The 24813-nt window shown below is 43.8% G+C and overlaps 1 protein-coding gene across 8 annotated transcripts in view; it reads left to right on the forward strand.

The window, feature by feature from the left end:
* The window catches only part of tacc2 (transforming, acidic coiled-coil containing protein 2), a 47545-nt gene that overhangs the window by 7933 nt on the left and 14799 nt on the right, over positions 1-24813 (forward strand). For 6 of the 8 annotated variants that reach the window (XM_084949423.1, XM_084949424.1, XM_084949425.1 and 3 more), the window contains exons 1-4: positions 1057-1297; positions 2645-8713; positions 9365-10003; positions 13603-13881. In XM_084949423.1, coding sequence (XP_084805549.1) covers positions 1164-1297; positions 2645-8713; positions 9365-10003; positions 13603-13881 — 7121 coding nt within the window. In that variant the 5' untranslated portion in view covers positions 1057-1163. Of the gene's footprint in view, positions 1-1056; positions 1298-2644; positions 8714-9364; positions 10004-13602; positions 13882-24813 lie in introns of those variants that run through there. The other 2 variants (XM_084949430.1, XM_084949429.1) reach the window with 2 other exon arrangements.

Genomic DNA, 24813 nt, shown 5'->3' on the forward strand with positions numbered 1-24813 from the left:
CCCCCTTAAATTGAATCTTTTATATAATTGGTGACATCTGGTGGCGTTACATAACAGGTCTGCGCACAAACACAGACTGTACTTGTAACACCACAACCATTTTGGGATGGTTCCAAGTTATGCCGATTTACAGAAGTCCTTTTAACTACTCTGACTTAAGAATTGAGGTAATGCTTTGGCAATTTGTTTTTGGCTTTATCATGCATAATCAGATGAGGATTATCAGGTTTGATTTGCTGCTACAAGTGGCAAAAAATCATTGAGACAGAGCTGATTCTTAGTGTTGGTGGCAGAATTGATAGTGCAAGATTAAACCTGGCAGTTTTGTTAATGTCATCATAAACATCAGTGACGATCACAAAATGAAGAAAGACTCATTCTAGAAAGACTCTTTAGTACTGAGGAATGTAAACGGCTACAATTGTTTGGTTTCTTTGTCTACTTGCTGATAAAAGTAAGTATTCTTCTTTTTCCATTAGTGACAAATAGGCCTCATAAATTACTACCCACGCATTTTTTTGCTGGCTTTGTGTACCGCAGGTGATTTTAAAGGCCTGAAAAATGAATTTTCCTTTTTCTCCTTCTCACGACTTGAACAGATTCGTGTGTTTGGGATATTTTTTTGTCATAACTTTCTGGTTTTTCTCAAGTTTCTCTTTTTCTAGTTTAAAGTGAGCAATACCGAAAACATATATCTCCGAAAAAAAGAATAGAAGTTTGGGAAAAATATCAAAATAAGCTGACATGCTAACATATTTTCTTATATTGCCAGAACTGTCCATCAGTTGTTTCTAATACTTCTCATAATAAATATTAAATGTAGATTCAGTTTGCCCATAGAGCTTTAATTGTCTGTGTAATAATAGACAGTTAAATATATACCCGATCAGAATGCTCCGTTAGCTGGAACATCTGCAGTTTCCATGTATTTCCTTCATCGTTACATTTTTTTACATTTAAAGGGAAAAGGGGTCCAACCTAGACTAGCAAGGAGTAACTAATAAAGTGGCCAGCATGTGCATACACTAATAATACTGTATAATACGTTAAATATTACGTTTTCTTAATTTATGGCTGTGAGGAAACACACTTGTAACAGTTTATTTAGTCAGAGTGAAAGCAAACCTGTTGTTGATTTGCTTCATGTGTGAATATGTCTGCATATGTGTGTGTGGGTTTGTGTTAGCAGAGCTAAAACCAGCTCAGGTGACAGGAAATGTGAACAGGTGAACCCCCTGCTGGCGGGTCTGCAGCATCACATAGAAGTCAGTCAACCATTGCTGTTTCAAGATACAAGGTACCTCATAGGTTCAGCATGATGATGGTTAGACGGCTGTCCTCTGTGCTGTCAGCAGAAGACGTGCTGATAAAGAGTGAAATTAGGGAGCATGGAGTGGAACAAGAAGATGGCAGGGTGATCTAATGTTTCTAACTTATGCTCGAGCGTGATGGGTATGATTGCTGTGGCTCTGCAGCAATCACGCCTTAACATGGTCTGATGTGGTCAGTGTTGCCTGACGCCTGCTTTTATCTAAAGTTAAATGCACTAATTCTTCTGATGCTTTGATGTCTTCTGTCAACCAGAAGTATAAGTATCATTGCTTGATGTGAATTTGTAAAAATGTACAGGTAAAACAAGTGAAAAGCTTTGAATAACTAGAAATATCAAAACTTCAGAAAGGACAAATCATTTGAAAAAGCAGAGTTCCTGCTTTGTTGCGTAGTAAAACTGGACACCTGCACACAGTTTAGTCTGTTTTGCTTCTCCACCCTTTAGCAGAGACTGCCAAGTGAACATGTGAGGACAGATGCTGTGTTTACAAGGATTTGGCAGAGTCCTTATGCAGAAGTCATGTGTGACTGTGTTAACCAATCCCTCGTAGTGATCCTCGGTGATATTCCTACTCGCTTTATCGGAACTTCTTTAGAAAAGAATGCGTTAAAATAACGAAACTTGAACGGACCATGCTAGAATGATTATAGCTTAGTAATGATGGTTATTCGCTGTAGTCAGACAGCATGAAAGATTAAAATGGTCCCTCATTTTCCTTTAATGTAGGTAATGTTTTAGCAGTGACTCAGCAAGTGCAGATGAATGGCATTAAAGTAGCACGAATGCTAAATTATTTAGGCTATAAAACTGTTTCCAATAACCCAGAAACTACCCATCACTGTAATCAGGATGAATGACTTGACACTATTTCTCATTATATATAATCAAACTAATGTATGATGAGACTACAGTAAATAATTTATAGTTCCAATAAGAAATTAAATCATTTTAATTAGATGATAAATTACGCTAGGCTTTTAAGCTTTTGATACACACTGAAAATAAGAAAGTCATACCAAAATACTGAGATGCTGAAGGCTTGTAGCAGCAGGGTTTGAAATAGGTGAGTAAAACTGCACAAATGCTACTTACTGCAATGAATTTTGGAGTGCATGTCCATTAACAACCGTCTTGTATTCTTAGAAATGGCTGATATTATATCTTGTAAGAGAATCTGTATCTTAGAAAAGGCATCCCGAGTGCAGTTGTGTGTCATCTGTGCATGTCACAGAGTGCTGTGTCAGAGCATGGCCTTCTACTGGGCAGCTGTTTCTGTGTACTCCTAACTCTGTCACCCTACCCTTGCCTCAGGCCTCACGGCTGCGACCCACTTGTCGCAGATGTCCAGCTCTTAACTCAGCCTGCTGCCACACCTTACCCGGGTAACAGACCCCTGGCTCCTTCCCCATCCACATTCTTAGACCGGGAACTCCAAGAGGCCTTCCAAGAATGTGAAGAACAACTGGTGTCACTGGGCATAGTCACTCCCACTCAGCCTTGCAGCCCCGAGCCCGGGACGTGGTGCAATGAAGGGAATACAACCGGAAAAGTGATGGTTAACAAGTCCAGTGAGTCATCGTCTCCACCTCCAATCGTTGTCCAGCTAGGACATAGCAACGGGGGCCATGGAAACAGGAATGCACATGGAAACAGTGAGACAGCAGACAGTCAGAAGGATACAGTTGTGTTTAGTTTTAGGGATTACATACTAGGCACTGAGAATAATGATGGGACAGCAGAGACTGAAAACCTGAAAGCAGAAAAAGAAATTAAGACAGATGAAGAGAAGGAAGCATCCACGCAAATACAATTAGAAATGCCAACATATTTAGCTGGAGAACAACCAAAACAGGCTGTGTTTAGTGATCATACAAACGATCTAAGACAGGGAAATGCTAATTCCAGTGCATCTGTGGGGGGGAGTAGCACTGTAGACTCTGATGTAGTGATTAGGAAGAAAGACACGGAGGCAAAGACAGACAAAGAAGAAAATCTAAGTGATGATTTCAGTGCTGGTGTTTGTTTTGAAACAAAGGTAGGTAATTCAGCTATGGAAACATCAGAGGGTAGCCCTCGTTTAAGGGATAGAGACGCATTACCAGAGCTGCAATCAAAAGGACAGACAGGAGCAGGCAAGCACACTGTGGAGCAGGAATCAGACACATACAAGCAGAGTTCAGCTGGTGATAAACAGGCCGCCCAGAACAAAGAGGCAAAGAAAAAGAGACACAGGAAAAAGAAAAAGATGGAGAAAAGCCCGGAAACTGGGCAGGAGGCACGCACAGCAGTGCAATCTGAAAATGAAATCATAAATGCTGGAAATCCCACAGATTCACCTTCAGGCCCTGTGATTTGTGGGCAACACCCTGACAACAGGCTTGATTACAAGGAGCAGCTTGAAGGAAAACCCACATCCAGCTCCCTACTATCATCTCCTCATAGCAGTCAGGATCATCTTACTCCCTCAGCCTGTTCACCTGCGCCCATGCGGGCTCTTTTGCAGAAGCCTCATCAATCAGACAACCATAATGATGCCCTAAGCAGCATAAATCAAAGCTCCAATGAAAGCCTGCAGTGGGGGCAACATGTAACCGGAGGTGAAACCAGCAACCAAAATATACCCGTGACACATGTCCAAAATACAGCGATCAATCAAGCTGCTTCTAGTGATAAGAGATCAGATACACAAACATGCCAGGCTTCAGTTACAGAAGCAAAAATACTCACACCCGAGAATCACGTCCCACTCTCCAACAGCCGAACTTGTGTGGGAGAGAGTTGCATGGAGAGCGTCCTTGAAGAGGCTTTAGCGGTGGTTACTGCGTTGCCACTGACAACACCCACACTGCCAGAAGTGATAGAAAGCGAGGGAGAGGGAGAAAGCGTGAGGTGTGATTTAGTGGAGAGAGTAGCTGCTGGAGCAGTTGCAGAGAGTGAGGAAGGAGTAGGGGAGAGAGGGACAGAAAAGTGCCTCATTTCTGCAGACGGAGAGAGGGACGAAGTCCTGGGCAGCCCTTCTCGGCTCGCGTTAATCTGTTCCCAGGCAAAATGCTCACTTGCATTGTCAGCCAAAGAGGGACCGGCTGCAGCTGAGGAAAGCTGCACCAGCAAAATGCCACACAACTCGGCCGAGAGCGAAATCAAGGCACCGAGAGAGGCGACCGTTCGGAGTTCACACAAAGAGCTGTCACCGGCCGAAGAGGGAGATGCAGAAAAGGAGCCACAGTGCTTAGAGGCTTTTATCAATACTTCTCCCCTTGGGCTACTTACTGGTTCTGATTGTCAGGATCACATTGCTGCGGGATCAAAGAGAGAAGGAGAGGGAGGAGGAGAGGAGGTGGTAGAGAAAGGAGGGCTGGTGAGAGAGCACAGTTCATTCAGCCAGCCAGAAGGCTCTGCTAGTGGGCTGTCATCTGCTCAGACTGAAAGGTGTCCGCCCACCAATGTTGCCGAGTCACAGCTGAAATCACAGAGCTGGAGGGAGTCGTTCGCTACCATCACTGAGAGCATCTGCACCGAAGAGGAGCGTCTCTGTCGACCCCGCCGGGAGCACCGTGGCGCAACAATTTCACCTCTCCTCCCTGACGCTGAGCAGAGCTACAGTAAAACAAACGGAGGCAGACGGGCCGATCTCGATCAGAAGTTAGTGTCAGAGGAAGGGCTGGCTCTGGGACGCACTTTCGAGGAGTCATCCGTCACAGAGACAAACTACAGTCGAGTCTTCCCGTCTTTAACCTCACGCCAGCCTTTGATCACTTCAGAGCAAATCCCAGTTAAGCAACAAGCGAGCAACAATCAACAGGTTCAGCCTAGTAGCACAACAGAAGCAGGGACAGTCGAAAGTGCAGCCAAGCTTCAAGTCGAAGCCTATAGCCAGAGCAACAGTGGTAGCACCGCTATGTCTGAAGTCGGTGTGTATCTATGTGACAGGAGTGGAGGTAACAGAGTTCACTTCGTGGATGCAGAGAAGGAAATGGGCAGTTCCTCCGTGGATCTCAAGACCATGCCGGTGCCAGCTCTGGACTGTGCGTCTTTACCCCCGCTGACTGTTCACGAGCAGTTGCGTCATCCTGTTTTTGAGGCCAGCTATACTTTCACAGATTTTCTCAACTCAAAGAAGCCAGACATCCCTATAAATCCAGCTCCTACCAAGGATGAAGCAGCTGCGTTTTCAGAGGCACAGAAAGATGTCTGTTTGGCTAAAGGGGACACGAGGACTAAAGAAACAAAGGAGAACATTGCCACAGATCAATCACATAGTGACAGTTTGAAGACAAACACTGTAGATTCACAGTCGGTGAACAGCTCACAACAGCTTCCACGTCCTGCTGAGGAGACTCAGACTCGTAATAAAGGGTGCTTTGATGTTTTACAACCACCAGGAAGCGCCATCTCTGAGTCAAATCATCTGACATTTGAACTGGTCACAGCAAAGGCAGAGGCGGAGACACAGAAAGATGCTGCAATTGTGTGTTTGCCCAAGGAGGAGGAGATTAAGAAGGTGGTGGCAGAGTCTAAAGGTACAGCTGACATTGACCAGCCTCAGGAATCACCTTTAAGTGCTACTCCTGTCATTCTTGAAGAAAACAAACGGAACCAGCATAACTGTGCACCTTTAAGTGGTGTTGACACAAGTTCAACATCTGAACCTGTGACCTTGACCTGCGCAGCTCCTCTGCAGATGAAGCATTGTGACCCAGCTGATCAGCCTGTTATGCAATTAGGTGAAAAACCTCCTAACGAGCCAGTTAACCCAGATTTTACGAAGGCTGGGGAAGGGCCCAAGTCCCCCATCGGCTCTGCCGATCCCACAAAGGACGCGTGGGTGACTTCAGAAGTGACGGCGTCTGACGAGTCAAGCACGTTTATTGGGCAGTGTGTCAGTAATCCTGCTTTTGAGCTGCAGCCTCCTGGCCCAATGTTGAGTCACCTGGAGTTCGTTACCGACTCTTATGCATCTGTCTCTGAAAAGGCATATAACTGCAGTGCTGATGGTGACAGCAGCAGTGTCTCCAGAGAGGTGGATGCCCATAAGAGCCGAGAAGTGACACACACTTCATTAGCACAGCATGCTGAGATCGGTGATGTCTATGTTAACGCTAATGAGGTCTTGCCAAAATTGGAGAATTTAAATTTTGATACTAAAGAGTCTGCTGCTACCAGTAATGTAAATAGTCAGTTATCACAAGAGGAAAATCTGATTCCACCTCAGCCTCCCAGCGATGCACTGACAAGAAATAAACCTGCTAATGTAATTCCTCTATCTCAAACAGTGCCAGACTCTGCTGGCATTAAACCTATTATTTGTGAAGCCTCCATTAGGGATGACTTCACAAATGTCAGCTACCCATTTAACTCCGACCTGCCCGCCAACGAGGTTTATGATACAATTAAAGGGGACAATGTGAAAGAAAACCACATAATGGGAGATCAGACCGGCATGTTGTTTGAAGAGCAAAAGAAACAAGCTAAAGAGGCAGCAATGGATAATCAAAAGGAAGCAGCAGACAGCAGCAAGCAACAGACAGGAAAGACAGGCACAATGCCACAACAGAATAATGAAGCAGATAAAGAGACTATAGAAGAAATTGGAGCCCTGCAGCCACCACACGCACATATAGGACAAAAGAGTGAATCGTCATTAAAGGATGTGAAGAAGGAAAAAGAAATAAAGAACACTTTTGAATCCAAAAGCGAGACAGAAACTTGTTCCTCATCTCCCAGCAGATTTCCAGGGTCATCCGAGGACGTGCTGCGTGCTGACTTAGAGTCTAGTAGCGAACCTCTGACTGTTTATGATTCCAGTTTGCGCCAAATTCCGACAGCAGCGCTGGAATGCAGCTCTGACTCTGCACCAGATTTGGGTGCAGCTCTTGGCCAATCACAGTCCACACCAGATCCAAATTGTTTTGCTCAGCAACAGGAGCACCATCAACAGTATCTGGGATCCAGACATCCCACAGAGGCAATGTCAGGTGGCTGTCTAGAGGGGGGAGAAAAGGCTAACGATCAGACCCAGACACTGGTTAAGGGAGTAAAAGGAGCCACAGAGGAAGGAGACAGCTCTGCTGGGGATATTTGTCAGTCAGGAAGCAAGGATGAGTTAGCAGGTGATGCCAGCATGAGCAATGAAGGAGTGATAAAGTCAGTGAAAGGCGAGGATGCTTCACTAGAGGTTCATAGGTTGCCATCTTCCCTTGATTCAAATGAAATTGATGGGAGAAATGCTACACCTGATGCAGGGATAGCAGCAGGTTACTCTCATGTAAGTGAGACAAGTCAGGAGACAGATGAGAATGAAAGCCCAGGGTTAGAGGGGTCAGGTAGAGATTTAATGCCAGACACTGGGTTTGTGAGTGATCTGAGTGATAAAGATCAGCAAAAATGTGATCTATCAGCTGTCTGTCAAGAGCAGAGTAGAAAATCCGAGCTGTCAGAGAATCTGGCTGTATCTGTTGAGCCTGTTTCACAGGAACACGAAAGCTCATCTTTTCATATTCCCATTTTAACTAAAGATAGCACAGCTAGTGATGCTATTCATGCAGATTTTTCACCAAGTACAAACCAGGCTGGTGAAATTTCTATGCACACATGCAGCTCTCTGCCAGATCCTGCCGCGCATCCAGAAACTGGAGGAGAGGATTTCAGTGCTGCCATGGCTCTAAAAAGCACCGGTAGTGAAAGTCAGGATACAGTGTCCAGGCCTCATGAGCTGCAAAGGCCCAATAAAACCTCAGCCACACAAAACAGCCCAATAGAACAAACACCCATAAAAGGGCCTGATGTTGAGGAGATGACAAAGGAAGATAAAGAAGCCTTGGATGAAGGGAATGTTAGCAAGCAGGGTGAGGAACAAAATCGGATAAAAGTCATAGATGGTGGGGCTTTGGGAAAGCAGGGGGTGGTGCATTTAGCAGGAAGTGATAAAGAAATGGGCTCGGGATCAATCACCGTTTTAGGCAACTCCCAAAGTGGGGAGGCACAGATTAGCACGGAGGTTGCTGTTTGTCACTCTGATGGCAACACCGGTCCTTGTAAGGCAGGGGAAAGTGACAGTGATGCAACAGAAAAAATGACTGCGGATGTGGACACAGGCCCATCTGTTGTTTCATCAAAATGCCTAGAAGATTTCGAAACTCTTACCCACTCAGAGAAACCACAAGATGTGGTGCCACTGTCAAAGCCCCCAGATGACACTGTGGTTAAACCCACTGCTGCTGCCTCGCGGTGCGAATCAGAATCACTCGATAGAGCTCCGGCCCGCCGCCCTCCTGCTGAACAAGTAGAAGCTGCTGAAGCAGACACAAACTGGATAAAAGCGCTCAGGGAAGCTGCATCCCATTCTCAAAGCGAACAAGTGAACCCAGTGGATGCCTTAAGGTAAACGAAAGAGTGTGTGCTTAATTAAAATGATCATATGAGCCAAATATGTTAAGAACTGCAGATCAGAGCAGCACAGTCAGAACCTCACAGTGATACAGATGTATCATGTTGCATGTTAGCTCAGCGTGAAAAGGCAAAGAAAATAGAAAGAGGAAAGGAACGAATTATGAACTGGACAAACAGCTACATTTTTTTTTTTTGTGTCTTTTACCAAAGATTTCTGGCATTTTGTTCCCCTAACTTAGCATTCAAGTAGCACCATGTTCAAGGCTTGTTTGAAGGGATATTACAGAGAGCAGTGTGACAATGAATATGAATGAGGAGGTAAACACAGAGCTGCACTTTGTATTAACTCGAGCTCGGGTCAGATGACTGTGCCTGTTGGAGTCTAATGGAAGTAATGCAGCCCTTTATATTCAAAGAGTGACATCAGCCGTGACATCGTCCCTGGTCCCCGGGGCAAGAATGAGCCTTTTCTTACACAAAACACACTGCTCAACACAATACAACAACATACCTAGAGCACTTCACACACATCCTCTTGCTCACACACACATTTTTGATTTGTGAGTAATTCCTTGAGCATGTGCTATAAACTAAACAACAAACCCCCCACCCTCTTCTCTTCTTCTGTTGTTTTTTTCTCAGACCCTTTCCATCTCTGGAGTCTCCTCAACAAGAGTTTCTCACTCCGACTGAGGAGATAGCAGCTCCCGTGAGACAGGAGAAGACCCCACCACCAGAACTAGCAGCGGAGGAGACAGCAGAGATCCCACCTGTGAATCTTGTGAAGAAGCCAGTAGACCTTCCCAGACCTTTAAAAAAGGCAGGAGATCTCCTAGAATCAGCACATGAGATAGCAGAGCTTTCCAAACCACCGCAGAGTATAAAAGTAGAAGAAGAAGAAACGACAAAGGCAGAGCTTCCAGAAGCAGCCAAGAAAGAAGAAGAAGAGCATCCAGATGAGGTTCAAGAACCAAATAGGAAGCAAGTTAGTTCAACAGAAGTAGTGAATGAGGAACAGGCAAGAGAAAGGACAGATGAGATCCCAGAACCAACAGCTAATGATAGTGAGCTCGTAGAACCAACAAAGTATGAAGAACGAGAAACAACAAAGCCGACTACAGAGTCCCCACAGTCAGAGGAGAAGCCGGTCAGCGAGCTGCCAGTGGAGCTAGTGGAAAAACCTTTAGACATCCAGCCCGTGGAGCCAGCTGAAGTCCTAGCTGAGGAAACTGCAGCGACAGAGGCTGTTCAGGATCTGGCTGCAGAGCTACGGGACAGTGGGTGAGTGTTTTTACTGTCTGTATCACATGCTTGTCATATTTTTGAATTGATGCCCACAGTTTCCAGTGGAAACACATTTCACCGCTTTAAGTAAAACAGCCAACTAATGTTTCCTTAGAAACTCCTTTAACCAACAGACTCGCTCTTCTTCACACCGCATTCGGGGTCTGGATTCAAGAAAAGACGTCCATTTAACCCCCAGCTGAACTGAAGTTTTTGTGGTTTAGTGATTTCCCAACTGGAGATCATTTATAATTCAAACAAAGGAGATTTTGTCATAACATTTCCTTTGTACTGATCTATCAGATGCATTTCATTGGAGCGAACATGTGTGTAAAATAGGGAGCTTTGGGGGACATGTGCTTTGCAGGTCAGCTGTGCATGCCGCACATTTAAAACTGATTTCCGTGTGCTTGGAAAACAACCTTGGTGGATTTGTTTTGGCTTTCAGACACTTCAATGTCTGGGTGACTGTTCTGTCTGCAGAGGTTTAACAGTGCCTACGAACTAATAAGAATCTCAGATGTATACTGGTTTATATGTAGTTGTTGAAATTTCCAAGTTAAATAAGTGCTGTAAAGCAGTGTATCAGTCAGTGTTAATGTAAGCATTTCAGCAGCACAAGTTGGACTGACTAATTCCTTTAGCGAAAAGCCCGATTTCTCACTAGAATTAGGTAAAAGCACAATGCTTTTCCATTTACCTCTCCGTGGGATCTATCCCTTTCGGCCTATCTTCATTAACTCAAATTCCCTTATTTGTCACTGTCTCCGACCACATGCCGTGGAGCCATCCCACATGCCAGATTAGCACTTGCTGCCTGTCAGTCTCAACACTTGTCCCATCACTGCTGTTGGATCCACACAGCATTGTTCAGAGCAGGAAAAAGGAAGAATGTTATTTCCCTGAGGTTTCATCAAAAGATACAGTTACTGTTGCGTACATGTGCCACAGAAACAAACGTGACAGCATATGATATACGATATGATATGCGGGTGTGTGTGTGTGTCTGTGTGTACATTGTGTTTTTTTCTCTCCGCCCCCGAAGGCTGTCCGAGCTGTCAGTCCTACTCAGTCTGTGCGGCTTTGTGAACTGAAGCTTGTAGTGGGAGGAATTTGGGCAGGCACTCAGCCCCACTGAAGTCATTTGCACAGACCAGACAGAGTGGAACAAAAGCCAGGGTTCAGAGAAACACTCGAGCATGTGCTGCGGTGCGAGTTTGTTTGACAGAGTTAGTCTGAGAGTCAAAGAGAGAGGAGAGGAGGACTGGGACGTGTGGTCATCGGCTCCGCTGTTTTGGAGTTCAGGTCATTTCCATCGCTTACTGTAATTACTGTAACCTCTGAAGTCGTGTGATGGCTGAAATCTGGGTGAGTTGACAAACAGTAGCTCTGGTAGTTTTATGTGTGCATGTGTGTGCGTGTTTGCGTACGTCCTTCCAGGTGGATGCAGCAGATGGTCTGTAGGTAACTAGTTCTAATTATGCTCTGCCTCTGCTGACCTCACCAGATGGGTGGAGGGGAGGGAAGAGCAGAGAGAGACGAAGGGAAGAGAAGGCTTTTCCAGAACTAAGTTGTGAAATGAAAGGTGCACCTCCTCCCATGTTAAAAGAAAAAACTCTAACAGGTTAGAACACGTTATGCTTCCTTGGAAATCTCCTCAGTAATGGTAAAGATCAACACTAACAATCAAAGTTGTCCATAAATCCAGTCTAAATCATAGCTCTGTGATTTAATAAATGTTTTTGGGTCTTCCAGGAAACATTGAGGGCTCGTGACTGCATTACATAAAAGTATCATATAATTTTTTTCTAAAAAGCAGCACAGCTAGTTTTTTTCTGTTGAGGAACGCAGGAAAACAGCTGTGACTCTTTAGCCCAGAATGTGGGATATTTCTCAAAACAGAGGTAGGATGTCCTATAACCCACATTGTACTGTAAATAGATGTGTTGCCATGGTAATAGTAGGTTCATTTGCCTGTGCCGGCACAAGTGGAGTAAAAAAAAAAAACCCACTTTCATGCCTGCCTAATAATACTTTAAGCTCAGCATTGGCTAATGATTATGAAACGCGCATTCGTGTGTTCTTAAACAGTCATCCTTATAAACACTCATTAAACACACTCTCTGGACTTTGTGTCTTGTTATTTCTTGTTGGTTGCTTTCAACTTGTGTGCGTGTGTTTGGCTTGAATGCTGTATTGGCAAAGTCATGAGTATGGGCGTTAGAGAATCGGTGCTTTTTTCTGAGAATTGTCATATCTGTGCTCTCTTTGAACTGCCCGTGAGGTGCCTTTGAGTAATGCGCACAGCTGAATTACTTACAGTAAACTCTGCATTGAGCAGACTCCAGGTGTTAATGCCAACAGTAGAACTAAGCTGTTTGATGTCTGGCTGTAAATGAGCACATGTGCTCCATCTAATTTGTTCATCCCACTCTGGAAGGAGAAGCCTCTGTTACTTCATGCACGTTGGATCTGGAGGCAGAACCCGGCTGGAAATCTCCAGCTGTTAACCTGAGCGGGTCAGCTGATATTAGCTACATTTAGAAGGCAGCGAGTCAGAAAATACAAAATGTTTTTGTCTTCATGCCCCCCAGGACCGCTTTTGTCCATCTTCGGAGGCAGCAGTGAGCATTATGACACTTCTATGCTTCTATTTTCAAACTGCATGTGCCAAGTTGGGCGCAGATGCTGGCACATGTATAGCTTTGGCCTTCTGGTGTAAGTTTCTAATTGTGGGTAAAAAAAAAAGAGGAATGGGACCAAATTAAAAACAGAAAAAAATCTGATTTGAACTCAGAGAACATTAAAAATCATGTATGCAGTGGCCTTGCATCAATTAGAAAATTCCCTGCTTTGTAGTGGAATGATAATAACCACATTGTTAAATGTAACCTGTAACTTGCTGCACCCTTAAGAAAAGCACACACCCTCATTAAATGTTATTAAGTTCAGGCTTTGCTGCAGAGAGAGAGGGTGAATAACTGAGCTCTGTTTCAGTCTGACACGAGCTGGCAGGGGCATTTAAAAAGTGCAGCTCAGCAGATGGTTGAGCGTAAGCACACGATACATGTGCTTTACTTTATGGAGGCATTGTGAAGCTCTATTTTCCAGAAGCGACTACTGGGATATTTTTAGCACTAAACAGGAGGCATGCCCCAAGTGGGGAACAGCTGCAAGGGCGTCCATCGTCTTGCCTGTCAGATTAGAAGAGCCTACCACTCCTGATAAGCAGGGCCTGGATCAGTGCCAAATCCACTCCACCAGGTGGCCGATGATGACAGAGCCGCACTCCCTCAAATGGGCTACTTCTCCGTAGGGTAAGCATGGACTATCATGTAAGGGGAGCAATGAGAGAGGTGACAAAACGTTCTTAGGATGGTTGGAGCGAGTCTTCTGTTTTTCAAGTCGCTGCTAGGTTTAAGTGATGGCACAGAACAGAGCGATCCTCCTTACATTTACTCTGCTCTGTGGTGAGTTTACTTCATGGGCCATTTGGATGGGAATTTGGAGAAAAACTGAGTGGGAACTCCAAATTTCCAAACTTGGCTTTCTTGTTTCGGTCTGTTTGTTGATGTTTTGTGTTCCGTCCCATGCAGGCCCTCCCTCGGTGACAAAGTAGAGAGCGGTCACCTGGCCCCCGCCTCTCCTCAACCACTACCCTCCGATCACCACCTCCTTCCTACTCACTTCCGAGACATCGCAGAGTTCCCTACCTCCGTCCCCACACTTCCAGAGGGTCACACACTTGAAGCCCTACCAACCCCGCCTGCGTCCCCCTGTCCTCCTCACCCAGCCCCTGCCTCCCCTCCTGCATCTTCTGCTGACCCCTGTGAGGATGTTTACCCCGCTTCTGCACCCTGCCATATCCCTTTAAGGTATGAACATGTGGCTGCTCCTGAACCTCTTCATCTTTTTGGCACTTGTAAAAAGGTGATGTGACTGTGTGTTCTCATTCAGTCCTTGACGTAGATTTGCTGACACTTGTCTCTTTAGCGTGCTTCACAAAAAGTAGTCTTCTCCTTATCCTGTTAACTGTCATTAGGTTCAGGTCAAATTACAGCATTAAACTGACATCTGGCACACTTGATTAACAAGTCTTGATTCTTAGAGGTACTAAACAGAAAACTAGTCAAAATCAATCATCTATCCTGTTCAAATATTCAAAGCTAAAGGACTATTTTAGCATTGTGGTTAATATTCTTATTATATTCTGTCTTCGTATATCTTTGTGTGCTTGAATATGTCTTTGGTGGCTGCACACTTTTTTCCAGTGAGAAGTAGACGCACATCAAAAAATACACTATTATCCTTTGTGCAAACCAAGAAAAAAAATATAAAATGTGTTGTTTTTTCTTGTGATTGGGGAGAACTGGGTTATATTTTGTGTCTTTGGGCTAAGTTAAGCTAACTAGCTACAAGCTCCTGCTTCATATTTACTATGAAGGTGGCATCAGTCATATCTAATTGTCAGCAAGAAAGCATTGGGTGTGTTTGCTTAAATATTGATTTATTCCTATATGAAAAATTGTGAAATATATTTCCTGACAGTGCTGGCCATATATAGATAAATGATACACAGCATTGTTGACATTTTCTATATAAAGAACCACAGCTATGTGAACACCCAGTCTCATTACACCACTGACAAAATTACAGTATACCATTGCTATGCATGTCCACCACATGGACTCAAAGAAAATAAGATTTGCAAAATGTGAACTTAGTGGTCATGGAAAGCCAATGTATACTGTATAATTGTGGCTTGTTAATGGTGAAAATAGCAGAAACACCAAGACAAAATGTACCTATTGATGCTTAAACATTCTGCAGTTTTTACTATTGCAGTGCAGTCTGACCAAGTAGTCACTTAATGTGGTATAGCACATATCTTGACCTTTAACTGGCTGTTTCAACTTAAGAAACATTATTTTTCTCACTGAATTACTTGACACTGTGATTATTATTTTATTGTTTCAAGTATAGTTTATTCATTTAAACATTCCCCTGCAGCCGCTTTTGGCCTTTGCAACTGTATCATAGACTTTATTATATTAGAAGGAATGACTCAGCCGCTTTCCCTGTTGCAGTGTCATTTACCACCAGCAGAGGGTTTGCAGAGTCCAGTCTTCATGTTGTGTTGCCAGACTGTGTCTGCACTCTGCCGTCTGGATGCTGCAGTAACCTGGAGCACACATGAATACACCTCAGCTCTCCTGTACCGGATTATGCACATATGCTCAATTAGAGCAAATGACCAAACCTGTTTTCTGCACATTTGGTTGTGGCAGATGTAAACTGTGTGACTGTTCAGCTTTGTGAGCATACCCCTCACTAAGAGTTGATTTTGAGAATGCAAGGCGAGCATATTGATGCTACATTATTTATATCTGAGAGGCCTGTTAGATAGAACTGGAGAGGAGTGGAGCACCAGTGCGGTAACATTGACTGAATATTCTGATTGGATGCTCGAATTTCTCATTTATCTGCACGCACAGCAACAGTGTCAGTGCGGCTGTATATATAAATTTAATCTGTAGATTGCGTTTTGAGTTATGTGCACTGCAAAAACGCCTCTTAAACATAGATTATTATAGTATTAGAGTGCATGTGCCACACCCTCTCTGCTCCTAGACATTAATTTGACTTATACACTGGGCAGTATTAAAACTATTTTTAATTGAAAATTGACCTTTATCGCTATGAGGTAATGAAAATGCCAATACGTCAAAAAACAAAAACAAACGTATATTTTGTCCTTTTTTCATAAATGACTCATGAGTAATAATTTTATCACATTGAGATGAATGCAACAGAGCCAAAATAAATATTCTGAATAATTAATCCGTTAAAGACTCCCACACATCTTAGAGACATGCTTTTTTGTGTGAAGTAAGTTCCTGACAGCTGACGGGATTCTGGCAAAAGCCCTAAAAAAAAAAGCTCCTCCCATGCCGTTACATTAATTGGCAATTCATGTATTTCAGAATATGGACAAAGCAAGATTATAGGATTTAAACAACTCACGCTCTTCTTTGAAATGTGTTTGTGGCAAATGTGTTCTCGCCGCTATTTTACGTGACCACATGACTGTAATCAGGATACTAGACTGATGGCTATCTCAGCTCCAATTTAACAGCTTCTTTTTCATTTTGAGGTGCTCCACTTACTCGCCTGCTCTCGTCTTTTACTTAAACAAAAAGAAATCTCACTGAATCTCAAGGTGTGGTGGAGGAGTGTACTGTAAGTGCCAACTCGAGGAGTCAGTCCCACAAGTGATTAATGGGAGGAATGCAGGTTTTTCTTGGCATATAAGAATTAAAGCTTGAGACTACTCTGCTCAGTCAGCAGCTCGAAGGCAGAAGGATCAGAGGAGCATGTGTCGTCATCTAAAGTCAAGATTCCTGTAAGATGTATCCTTGAACTTCTTGATTTAATGGAACGAAAGCATAGCTATTCCAGTCTCCCTGTACTTAGGAGTGTGGCGGGGCGTGATTGCGGATGCCGTGCAGGTGCGTCCGCCTCCTCTGCACGGCACCGCAGGCCCCGCCCCGCCACAGAAGTTATACTACAAACATGAACAAATGCGGAGTTAGTGTCCCATTTTTGATTATTGCCACAGCTTTGTCACTGGTAACATATTTGGCGGTGACTCCTCGTGCCCCGTGGATGGGAGCGTTGTGACCCGGAGGTGAACACTCCAATCAGGAGGTGAACTCTCAGTACAGCTTTGATTTGCAGTGACCCAGTGACCCATGGAAGCAAAAAGCCCCCTACTGCTGTCAGAGCCATGGATCGTTCTACAGCTCACTGCTGAGGGGTGTCTATAATTTGCCGAATTTTTGTGGTCTCTTATGAAGTTTTTTTTTTGGTGCCACATTATTCGATATATAATTGGTTTTGTTTGTTTTTTAACTTTGAGACTTTACTTGCTCTCAATGTGGACCCGCTACACTGAAGTTCCTTTCATAATGAAGCTTTCTACATCATAAAATTCTAGTTATGCTTTAAATGATTATTTTCCAACATGTCCTGCATTCTTCTAATCATATTTAATGCAGACAAAGCTGTATGTTGTGGATTTTTAATACACCTAAAGTCCATTTTGAAAGGACTTCAACAGGGCTATATATACATATGTATATTGTATATATGGATTGTGATGACCTGATTCTTCTTGAGTGGCGTTATGAATTTTTCAGATAAATCTGCCAGAGCTATATCTTCCAGTGCCTGGGTCTGCTGAATTTTTTATTTCTTCATTTTTTTCAGCGTGCAGTCGAAGCTCAAGTTTAAGGCCAGGCCCTTAAAGCTGCGACAAAAGGTGGATGTTTATGTCAGACATTCAATATGACAGGAACATGTACTCCACAAACAGCACTGCCCTAGATACTACAGCCTGTATATGGAATCATCTAGAACTTGTATGTGCTCAAGTCTCAAAAGGAGTAGAAAAAGAATAGAAATAACATCTTCTTTTGTTTTTTTACTTAATTTCTCTGCACAGAGATTAGTTTCCATTTTCCAGATGTGCTAGGCTCTCTCCTCTTTTTTTGGTTTTACCTTGTGTGTCGACCATGTTCACCATGCTTCTGTCTTTGTGTAAAGCCTCTCCACTCTTCAGATGAAACATCACATATTATTCTAAGTGCAATAAAAGACCTAGTGAAGGTTCCACATAATGCCAGATGGGGAGACTTGTCTATACATGCTCCCACCCAGCACACCCAGTCTCCACCCACTTTCGTGTTGCCCCCCTTCCAAAGCATCCAATCTTGGGGGAACACTGGGCGATCGATATTTTTTAGAAGGGGTCTGTGTTGTGAGTTGTGGGTTTTGAGTTTGCTTGTCCCCTCGGGTCGTGGAATATCGATTGTCATGCCCATCAGAGTCTCAGATCACATCGATATTCTTTGTGAAAATCAGGGTTAATGGACTCCCATGTTTACATGCAAACACTTCCCCCTTTCAAATGCTGTGTTAGGTTTTGGGGGCGGAATTGGAGATTCCCCATTTCATTGTGTTTTTTTTGTCCTCCCAGGCAAAGATAAGATACCTGATACCTCAATACAGCAACTCACTGTGACTACCAGTCCCTCGGGCTCATGTTATTGTAGTGAGTCCTCAATTCCTCACTTTCCCATGAGTCTACAATGGATTTATTCTTCTCATATTTCCAGTGCCTCTCTTTCCTATTGCTCATTGACAGTCAGTAGGAAATATATTGTTTCTACTCTTATTTCCAGGGCACTGAACATTCTTTGTATGTCACACAGAAATGCATTAAAAAAAATTTTTTCTTTGTTTTTATAATTTGTGGTTTTTTTCATAGAGGCACTGTTCGACTGTCTTCAAGGGAAGACTATAGTGGAGCTGAAGTTGAATAACACACATTCACACTCACGCATAGTTTCTCAGAGTCTATTGTTTACCCCGTGCATCACTCTGGTTGGCTAAGCCGAGTGCTGGAAGCTTCCATTGTGTGAAAAGGAGGCACAAAAATGACATTTTCACTATGCAGCTCATTGCACGAGTCAGAGGGACCCTGGCAGGAGAGAGGCAAATTTGCAAGGTGCTGGTAATGCGGGGGTGAGGGACAAACAGAGTGAAGGGGAAAGCGTCTCTTAATCAGACTGGATTTGGGGGGAGAAACTGCTATTGTTTGGCTCCCCCATAGTTGCAGTAGCAGATGAAAAAAAGAAAAGAAAAGCTGCTTGTCTTTTTAAAGGCACAGGAGGCTGGTGTCAGGGGAGAGAGTGAAGGAGAGAGGGGGGAGGAGGCAGCGAGAGCAGCAACACCGCTCAGCGATATCAGCAACCAAAGAGACAAGAGGCACCTCTGAGAGACTTGCATGAAAACGGGATTACACTTACATCCTTTTTGTTTTGGTTCATTCCCTCTTTTACATCCTGCTCTTGGATATTTTGTTCCCTCCTGTAGCTTATTTTAACGCCAGATGTGAAGCAGGAACATTCCCCGTCTGTAGAGGTGTAGAGGATCGGGGATGATGTGCATAAAGTGAGGAGCCCTTAATCATCCCATGTTTTGCTCCTGATGCGAGAAGCTCGCTCATCCTCTGCACTGCAGCACCGTACGCTCAGCCAGCCTCCGATACAGGCTGCCTGCCTGCCTGCTCTGCAAGGATCACCATCAAAAGGAGGAAGGAGTTTTGGGGGTAGCAGGTGGATGTGGAGGGTGGCCGGAGAACAGGAAGAGGCAGGGGGGGGCAGGGGTGCTGTGCTAGTTGAGGATGGGAGCCAACGAGTCCATGGAGCAAGGACAGAGTCCCTGTCCCTCTCAAGAACACATGTGAGTGAACTTAACTTTAACTCTTGCATCGCTGCTCAGTGTGGCGTCTGAAGATGTTCAGAGGTGTGATCAAACCCATTAACAAGGAGAACAACATCATAGATCCATTGAGAACTGAGGTGTACTGACATGTGGTGTGTTTGTTTTCTATGAATTCATGGCTTTGCCTTAGTCTTTCATGCCACACGAATGCTCAGTGTGCCGTCACTTGTGACTATAGGTGCATACAGGGCTGATTGTTGGTTATGTCACTGATACGGCTGAGAGATGAAGGCTGAAGACAATCCCTGTGGCTCACTTTTTTGTTTCCCTCCTCTGTTGTTGTTGTTTTTGAAACCTTCCCACTTCAGCCTATTAGCTCTTCCCTATGCATTCTGCCCACAAAACCTTTCCAGCCTGTAACGCTCCAGTGTAGCCAGCTGAGGATGCCAGTATTGTTGTTGTTGTTTGCTATTGTGATGTCAACAAGGATGAGGAAATCGAAGCACGTGTGCATGCAAATGCACATCGTTTTGCCTGCGACTACAGTACGGATGAGACCTGGCTCAGCGGAGCCAGAATACAGTGCAGCAAGTACTTCTGGGAAGCTGGTGGGGTGATGTTTCGTTCTCTGGGAAGGAGGACGCGTCTGACGCGCTGGGAGTGGGACATGGTGACTGTGTTGAAATAGAACACGCTGCATGTGTGTGTGGCTGCATGTGTGGGGTGGGAGGGAGTTACCACGGGAATATCAGTGGATGAGAGAAAGGGAGTTAGAGGGAGCGAGACGGAGCAAGAGTGCTCCACTTTGCTTTGTTTTATTTATAACTCAGACACACTACTGCGCCCGGGGGAGCAACAGAGGAGAGAGATCAGGGAAATGGACTGAATGCTGGTGTTTGTGTGCTGTAGAAATTAAAGATTAATGGCATAATAAAGTCATTTTTCATCTTAAAGTCCTACAAAGTCTAGGCCTCAGAGGACTGGATACTTTTGTATTAATATTCACAACTCGCTGCTGTGAGCTTTTATCACAGGCTAGCTGTAAGTCAGCAGCTATTTTTCTTAAAGGTGTGCAGAGCTGTCCCAACCATTAATAATACACCTTCTACTTTACTCCATCAGTTGTGGAACACTGTTTAAGGCACTAATAAGAAGCTTTCACACATCAAAACATTATATGTTACTAATCGGAGTGTAAGAAAAAAGACCAAATTACTGACTTTTAGTTCTTTTCAGTCTCATTTTATTTTAAAATGTAAAACAAGAGTCCAAGCTCTTTAATCATTAGTTATTATTAATCTCTGGTTCTCATGTCCTGTCTTTCCCCCTTCATCCTTAACTGGTTATACCAGATGGTTGCTTCTTCCTGAGCCTGGTTCTGCTGGAGGTTTCTTCCTATTAAAAGGGAGTTTTTTTCTTTCCACTGTCGCCAAGTACTTGCTCATAGGGTGCCGTCTGATTTTGGGGGTTTTCTGTCTATTACTGTAGTGTCTTTACCTTACAGTATAAATCATCTAGAGGTGACAGTTTTTTGTGATTTGCTGCTATGTAAATAAAATTGAATTTAACTGAATGAGGACTGGGGCATTGTCTCTCGCCTACCTTTGCTTTCCAAGGTAGGAGAACGAACCAAGCATCTGATCTCATAATCCAAATGGAGAGAGATGTTGCAGCCCCCTACTTGCCGATTGCCTGCTTTACTGCCGTCAGCCTGGCCTGTTGCCTTTTAATGCGCCATCTGCTTACAGTCATTGGTCAGATTAGGCTAAGTGTGGTATTACTCATAAAGATTATCTTAGCCTGACATTCTATCTTAATGGCTTCCTTGTTCTGAGACTTTGGACAAATGACCCCAGATTACAGGTGATCGCTGATCAGAGTTGACGTCAGCCTGGATGGAGATGAGAGACGAAAACTTCAAACCATCTGCTGTTTGAGAGATTATTTTGATAGCGCAGGTTCAGTAATCAATTGCAGATGTCATAGTTATTTGTGTTTTTTTTCCACTGTAAATCCTCTGCAGGCTGCTCCCTGTTAATCCCATCCTAGAAACTGTGCACGTGCTTTTGTAAAATGAAAATAGGTTGTAGCGTACAGTGGCTATGATGCAATATTTCATATTCAGACTCATTCATCAGTAGGATAAATGTGTCGGAGCTCCCTCTGTTGGCCTCTGTAGTTAAACTATCTAGGACAGGCATAGTATGCCTCTATATTTCATTATGATGCCATATTTTCCTCTTCCTTCTCTGTTCCTAGTATAGATCAAAACACAGCGTTACCTTATTAGAAAAGACACTTTGTAAAAGTTGTGCCTTTTTCATTATCCATTTTCTTTGGTGATAATTAGTTTGTCACTCATAATTGCTATGAAGCATCCAACAGATTAAGATAAAGATTATTGCTACTGCTACTTTACGCTGTTCTTTCCCTTTTTGTTGGGGGGAAGTAGGTTCTTTGTTGGCCAAAATGCTAAAAGCAAATCACAAATCTGCCCGATGCTGAAACCCATGCAGAGCTGAGAGTGGAAAAAAAATCGCTGAATCAGGAGCAGAAAACAAAGATGTAATGAATTTAGAGGTTTAGCTTTGGGGGTGTATGACAGTCAAGATTTGATGGAGGGAGTGTGCAGCAGCTAATCCTTTAAGGCTAATCAAACAGCAGCTTGGAGACCATCAGCCTGCCTCTAGTCCTCCCTCCCTTCTTCTTTCCCCCCCCATCTCATTCCATGTCTCCTTATTTCTCTCTTTAGTGACGATGCCAGATTTACTGTTTTTGCAAAAAACGGACGATTGCTCGTCTCAATTTACAATTTAAAATTTATTCTTTTGAGCCGGATTCTGTTTTTGTGTCGGTTTTAACCCTGCCTCCCATTTCTCCCGGCGGCTCTCCCTCCAGCGCTCTGAAAGCTGTTTAGACAGACTGCGTTGGATTCGGTTGGAAGCAGCGACACAGCTGGCTGTCTGAAAAGCAGCATCTTCCTGCCTCACGCTGCAGAGTTTCTGTCTCCAGGCAGTCATCTCAGCCTGCGAGATGCTATTAACTGCTGCTCTCTTTGTCTCCGCTCGTCCCCATACCCCGACTGCTCTCCCACACCCTGCTCATCTTCTTTCTACGTTTCATCAGCTGCTGTGTAGCACAGGAGCTGCTGCTGATATGGTTGCATTAACACAGTGGGCATTCCCCGGTGATTATTATTCATCTTATTAATTTCCATGATATCCACATTTAATTATATAAATTCTGTCGGTGTTTGATCGAATAGATGCCAGTGGAATAAATTAGAATAATGATGGCCAATAAGGACATTTACTGGATTAAATAATAGAGCAAAAATAAATAGAAAGTGATCATGTTTTTCTTAATGAGCTTTGAACAAAAGGATGCTGATGCAACAGCTGCTTACCTCTGTGTAGATCTACAGTGTGCATTTATAGCATTTCACGTATCATAATATACTTCACTCAGTCAGCTGTGGGGGCCTTTTTAGGTTGTGTGTGTATTTTCAACAGCGTGGATCCAGACAGCTTTTCTTCTTCCGTATTCGTGGAACATATGGCGCGAGCAACCTCTAGTTACCATAGCAACACTGTGTTTGCAGTTGCATGAAAAATGCTATCCACAAGGACATAAACAGAGCTCTGAAATGAGCCCTAATTACTTTGTTATTGCCTTTTTGCTTTATTTGCATACATCTGGAAAGTAGAAGCTTTTGAGATTTTTTTTTTAATTTAAAAACATTAACTAGGCGGCTAAATTTCTTTTTTATTGATGAATTAACTGAGTGGCTTTATTTTGTACAGTAAACCTAGATCAGTGGTCTGTAAGCTTATTTGCTCTTTGCATATTACTCCCTGTAAGTGGGTCCTTGTCCTTGAAGCTGTCTGTGTCACTGCCTGCCTGACCACCTGAATGTACAAAGCAGTTACTAGTGACTGATCCAGATGGATTTGTAGGCATACCCGTCTTATCCTGCTGGGACACACTAGGCCCTCACAGAGATTACAGCTCTGTCTCACATCTAGACCATGTGCTGTCTCATCTGGCATCACAGCACCTTTGCAGAGTTAAGATAAAAAAAACAAGTATTAATTACGCCCCCCTAATATTTGATATGCTGTTGGTGTATTAACGTTCATGTTTTAGATGCATGCGATACTGTTAGTTTAAATCTTTACATCTCTTCTGTTGCTGTAATGTAATGCTACATTACTGCTAGCTTGCTTGGTTTCTATTATTGACCACATTGAAGGCTTAAGTGGTGTCCCATGTGCCCTTCTCATTCATGGTACACATTTATTTGAGCCATTGAAAGCTTTGGAATTTGCCTGGGGGGGAAATCTCTGTGTGTCTTTGCTTGAAGAAAAGCAATATTTGTTGAATTCAGGCAGGAATGGACAGTATGAATAGAAAAAGATTAAAGGGTGCTGTAACATATATTACATGCCAGTTGAAATGGTGTTATTGCAGTACAGTATAATATACAATCCAAGACAATGAGGTTTAAATGGCTGGTGTGTTTTAGACCTGTGCAGTGTGGATATAGCAAAGATTTTCAGGAAAAAAGGAGGAAGGGGTAGAGGGATGGAGGAGTGAGAGAGGGAGAGAGAGCGAGAGAGAATATAGTGTACTGCTGGAGGTGGGCTTCTGAAGGCAGCATTTCCTACTGAACAGGAGTGGAGACAAACTGATATGGCTACAGATGACAAAGAAGAGCAGCATGAAAGGACTGTAGATTAGAGACAAAGAGATCCGGATACTAGACGACAGAGAGAAGGAGACAAGGCAGAGGGAAGGCTGCATCCAGGATCCTATCTGTGGGCTCCTACCTGTGTGTCAGGCAGTAGCTCTGTGGTGCGGAGAGGTGCAGCCCACCAGCAACCATGGCAGTGAGTGCGTGGCAGGCTCTGTCTCCACTGCAGTGGGCTCGATGGGGCTGGGACACTCTGCTGGGTGGGGCAGGAGACGGGAACAGCCCAGACGCTGATCCGGCTCTGGGGCTCCTTCGCCGTCTCTCCTGGGGCTCACGTCATGATAGCATGATCAGGGCTGCCGGGGAACCGGTCAGACAGAGGTGAGACAGGATGGGGGACCGGAATCATATACCGTCAGATAATCCATTGATCAGCATAGCATTAAGCTGGGTAGCCAAGCTATGTTTCCAGCTTCGCTGCCACTTGTGTACTTGAGTGTGTTTTGCTGAGAATGATAAGATGTACAGACTTTATTTGCACGCAGAAAGCTTTAATTTCTCATTGTTTTAATTCAGGTGTTTCCTCTATTTCCTGTGTATTTCCTGTATTTTATATCTGTCATATCTCATCAAGGCTCTTGAGGCTTTCTGGTATATTTGAGTCTTAGTGTGTGCTATGTAAGGTAATGCTTTGTCTCAGGCGTGTCATTATCTGTCACCTCACTGCAGATTCAGCATTCTCATTGGAGCACCTAGAAATGAAAACATAAACACATCATAGCCTGGGGCTTTTTAAATTTTTTTAAACCATCACACATGACAGGAA

The sequence above is a fragment of the Perissodus microlepis genome, chromosome 13, assembly GCF_051167445.1.
Source record: "Perissodus microlepis isolate ML-2025 ecotype Zambia chromosome 13, ASM5116744v1, whole genome shotgun sequence".
Taxonomy (NCBI): Eukaryota; Metazoa; Chordata; class Actinopteri; order Cichliformes; family Cichlidae; genus Perissodus; species Perissodus microlepis.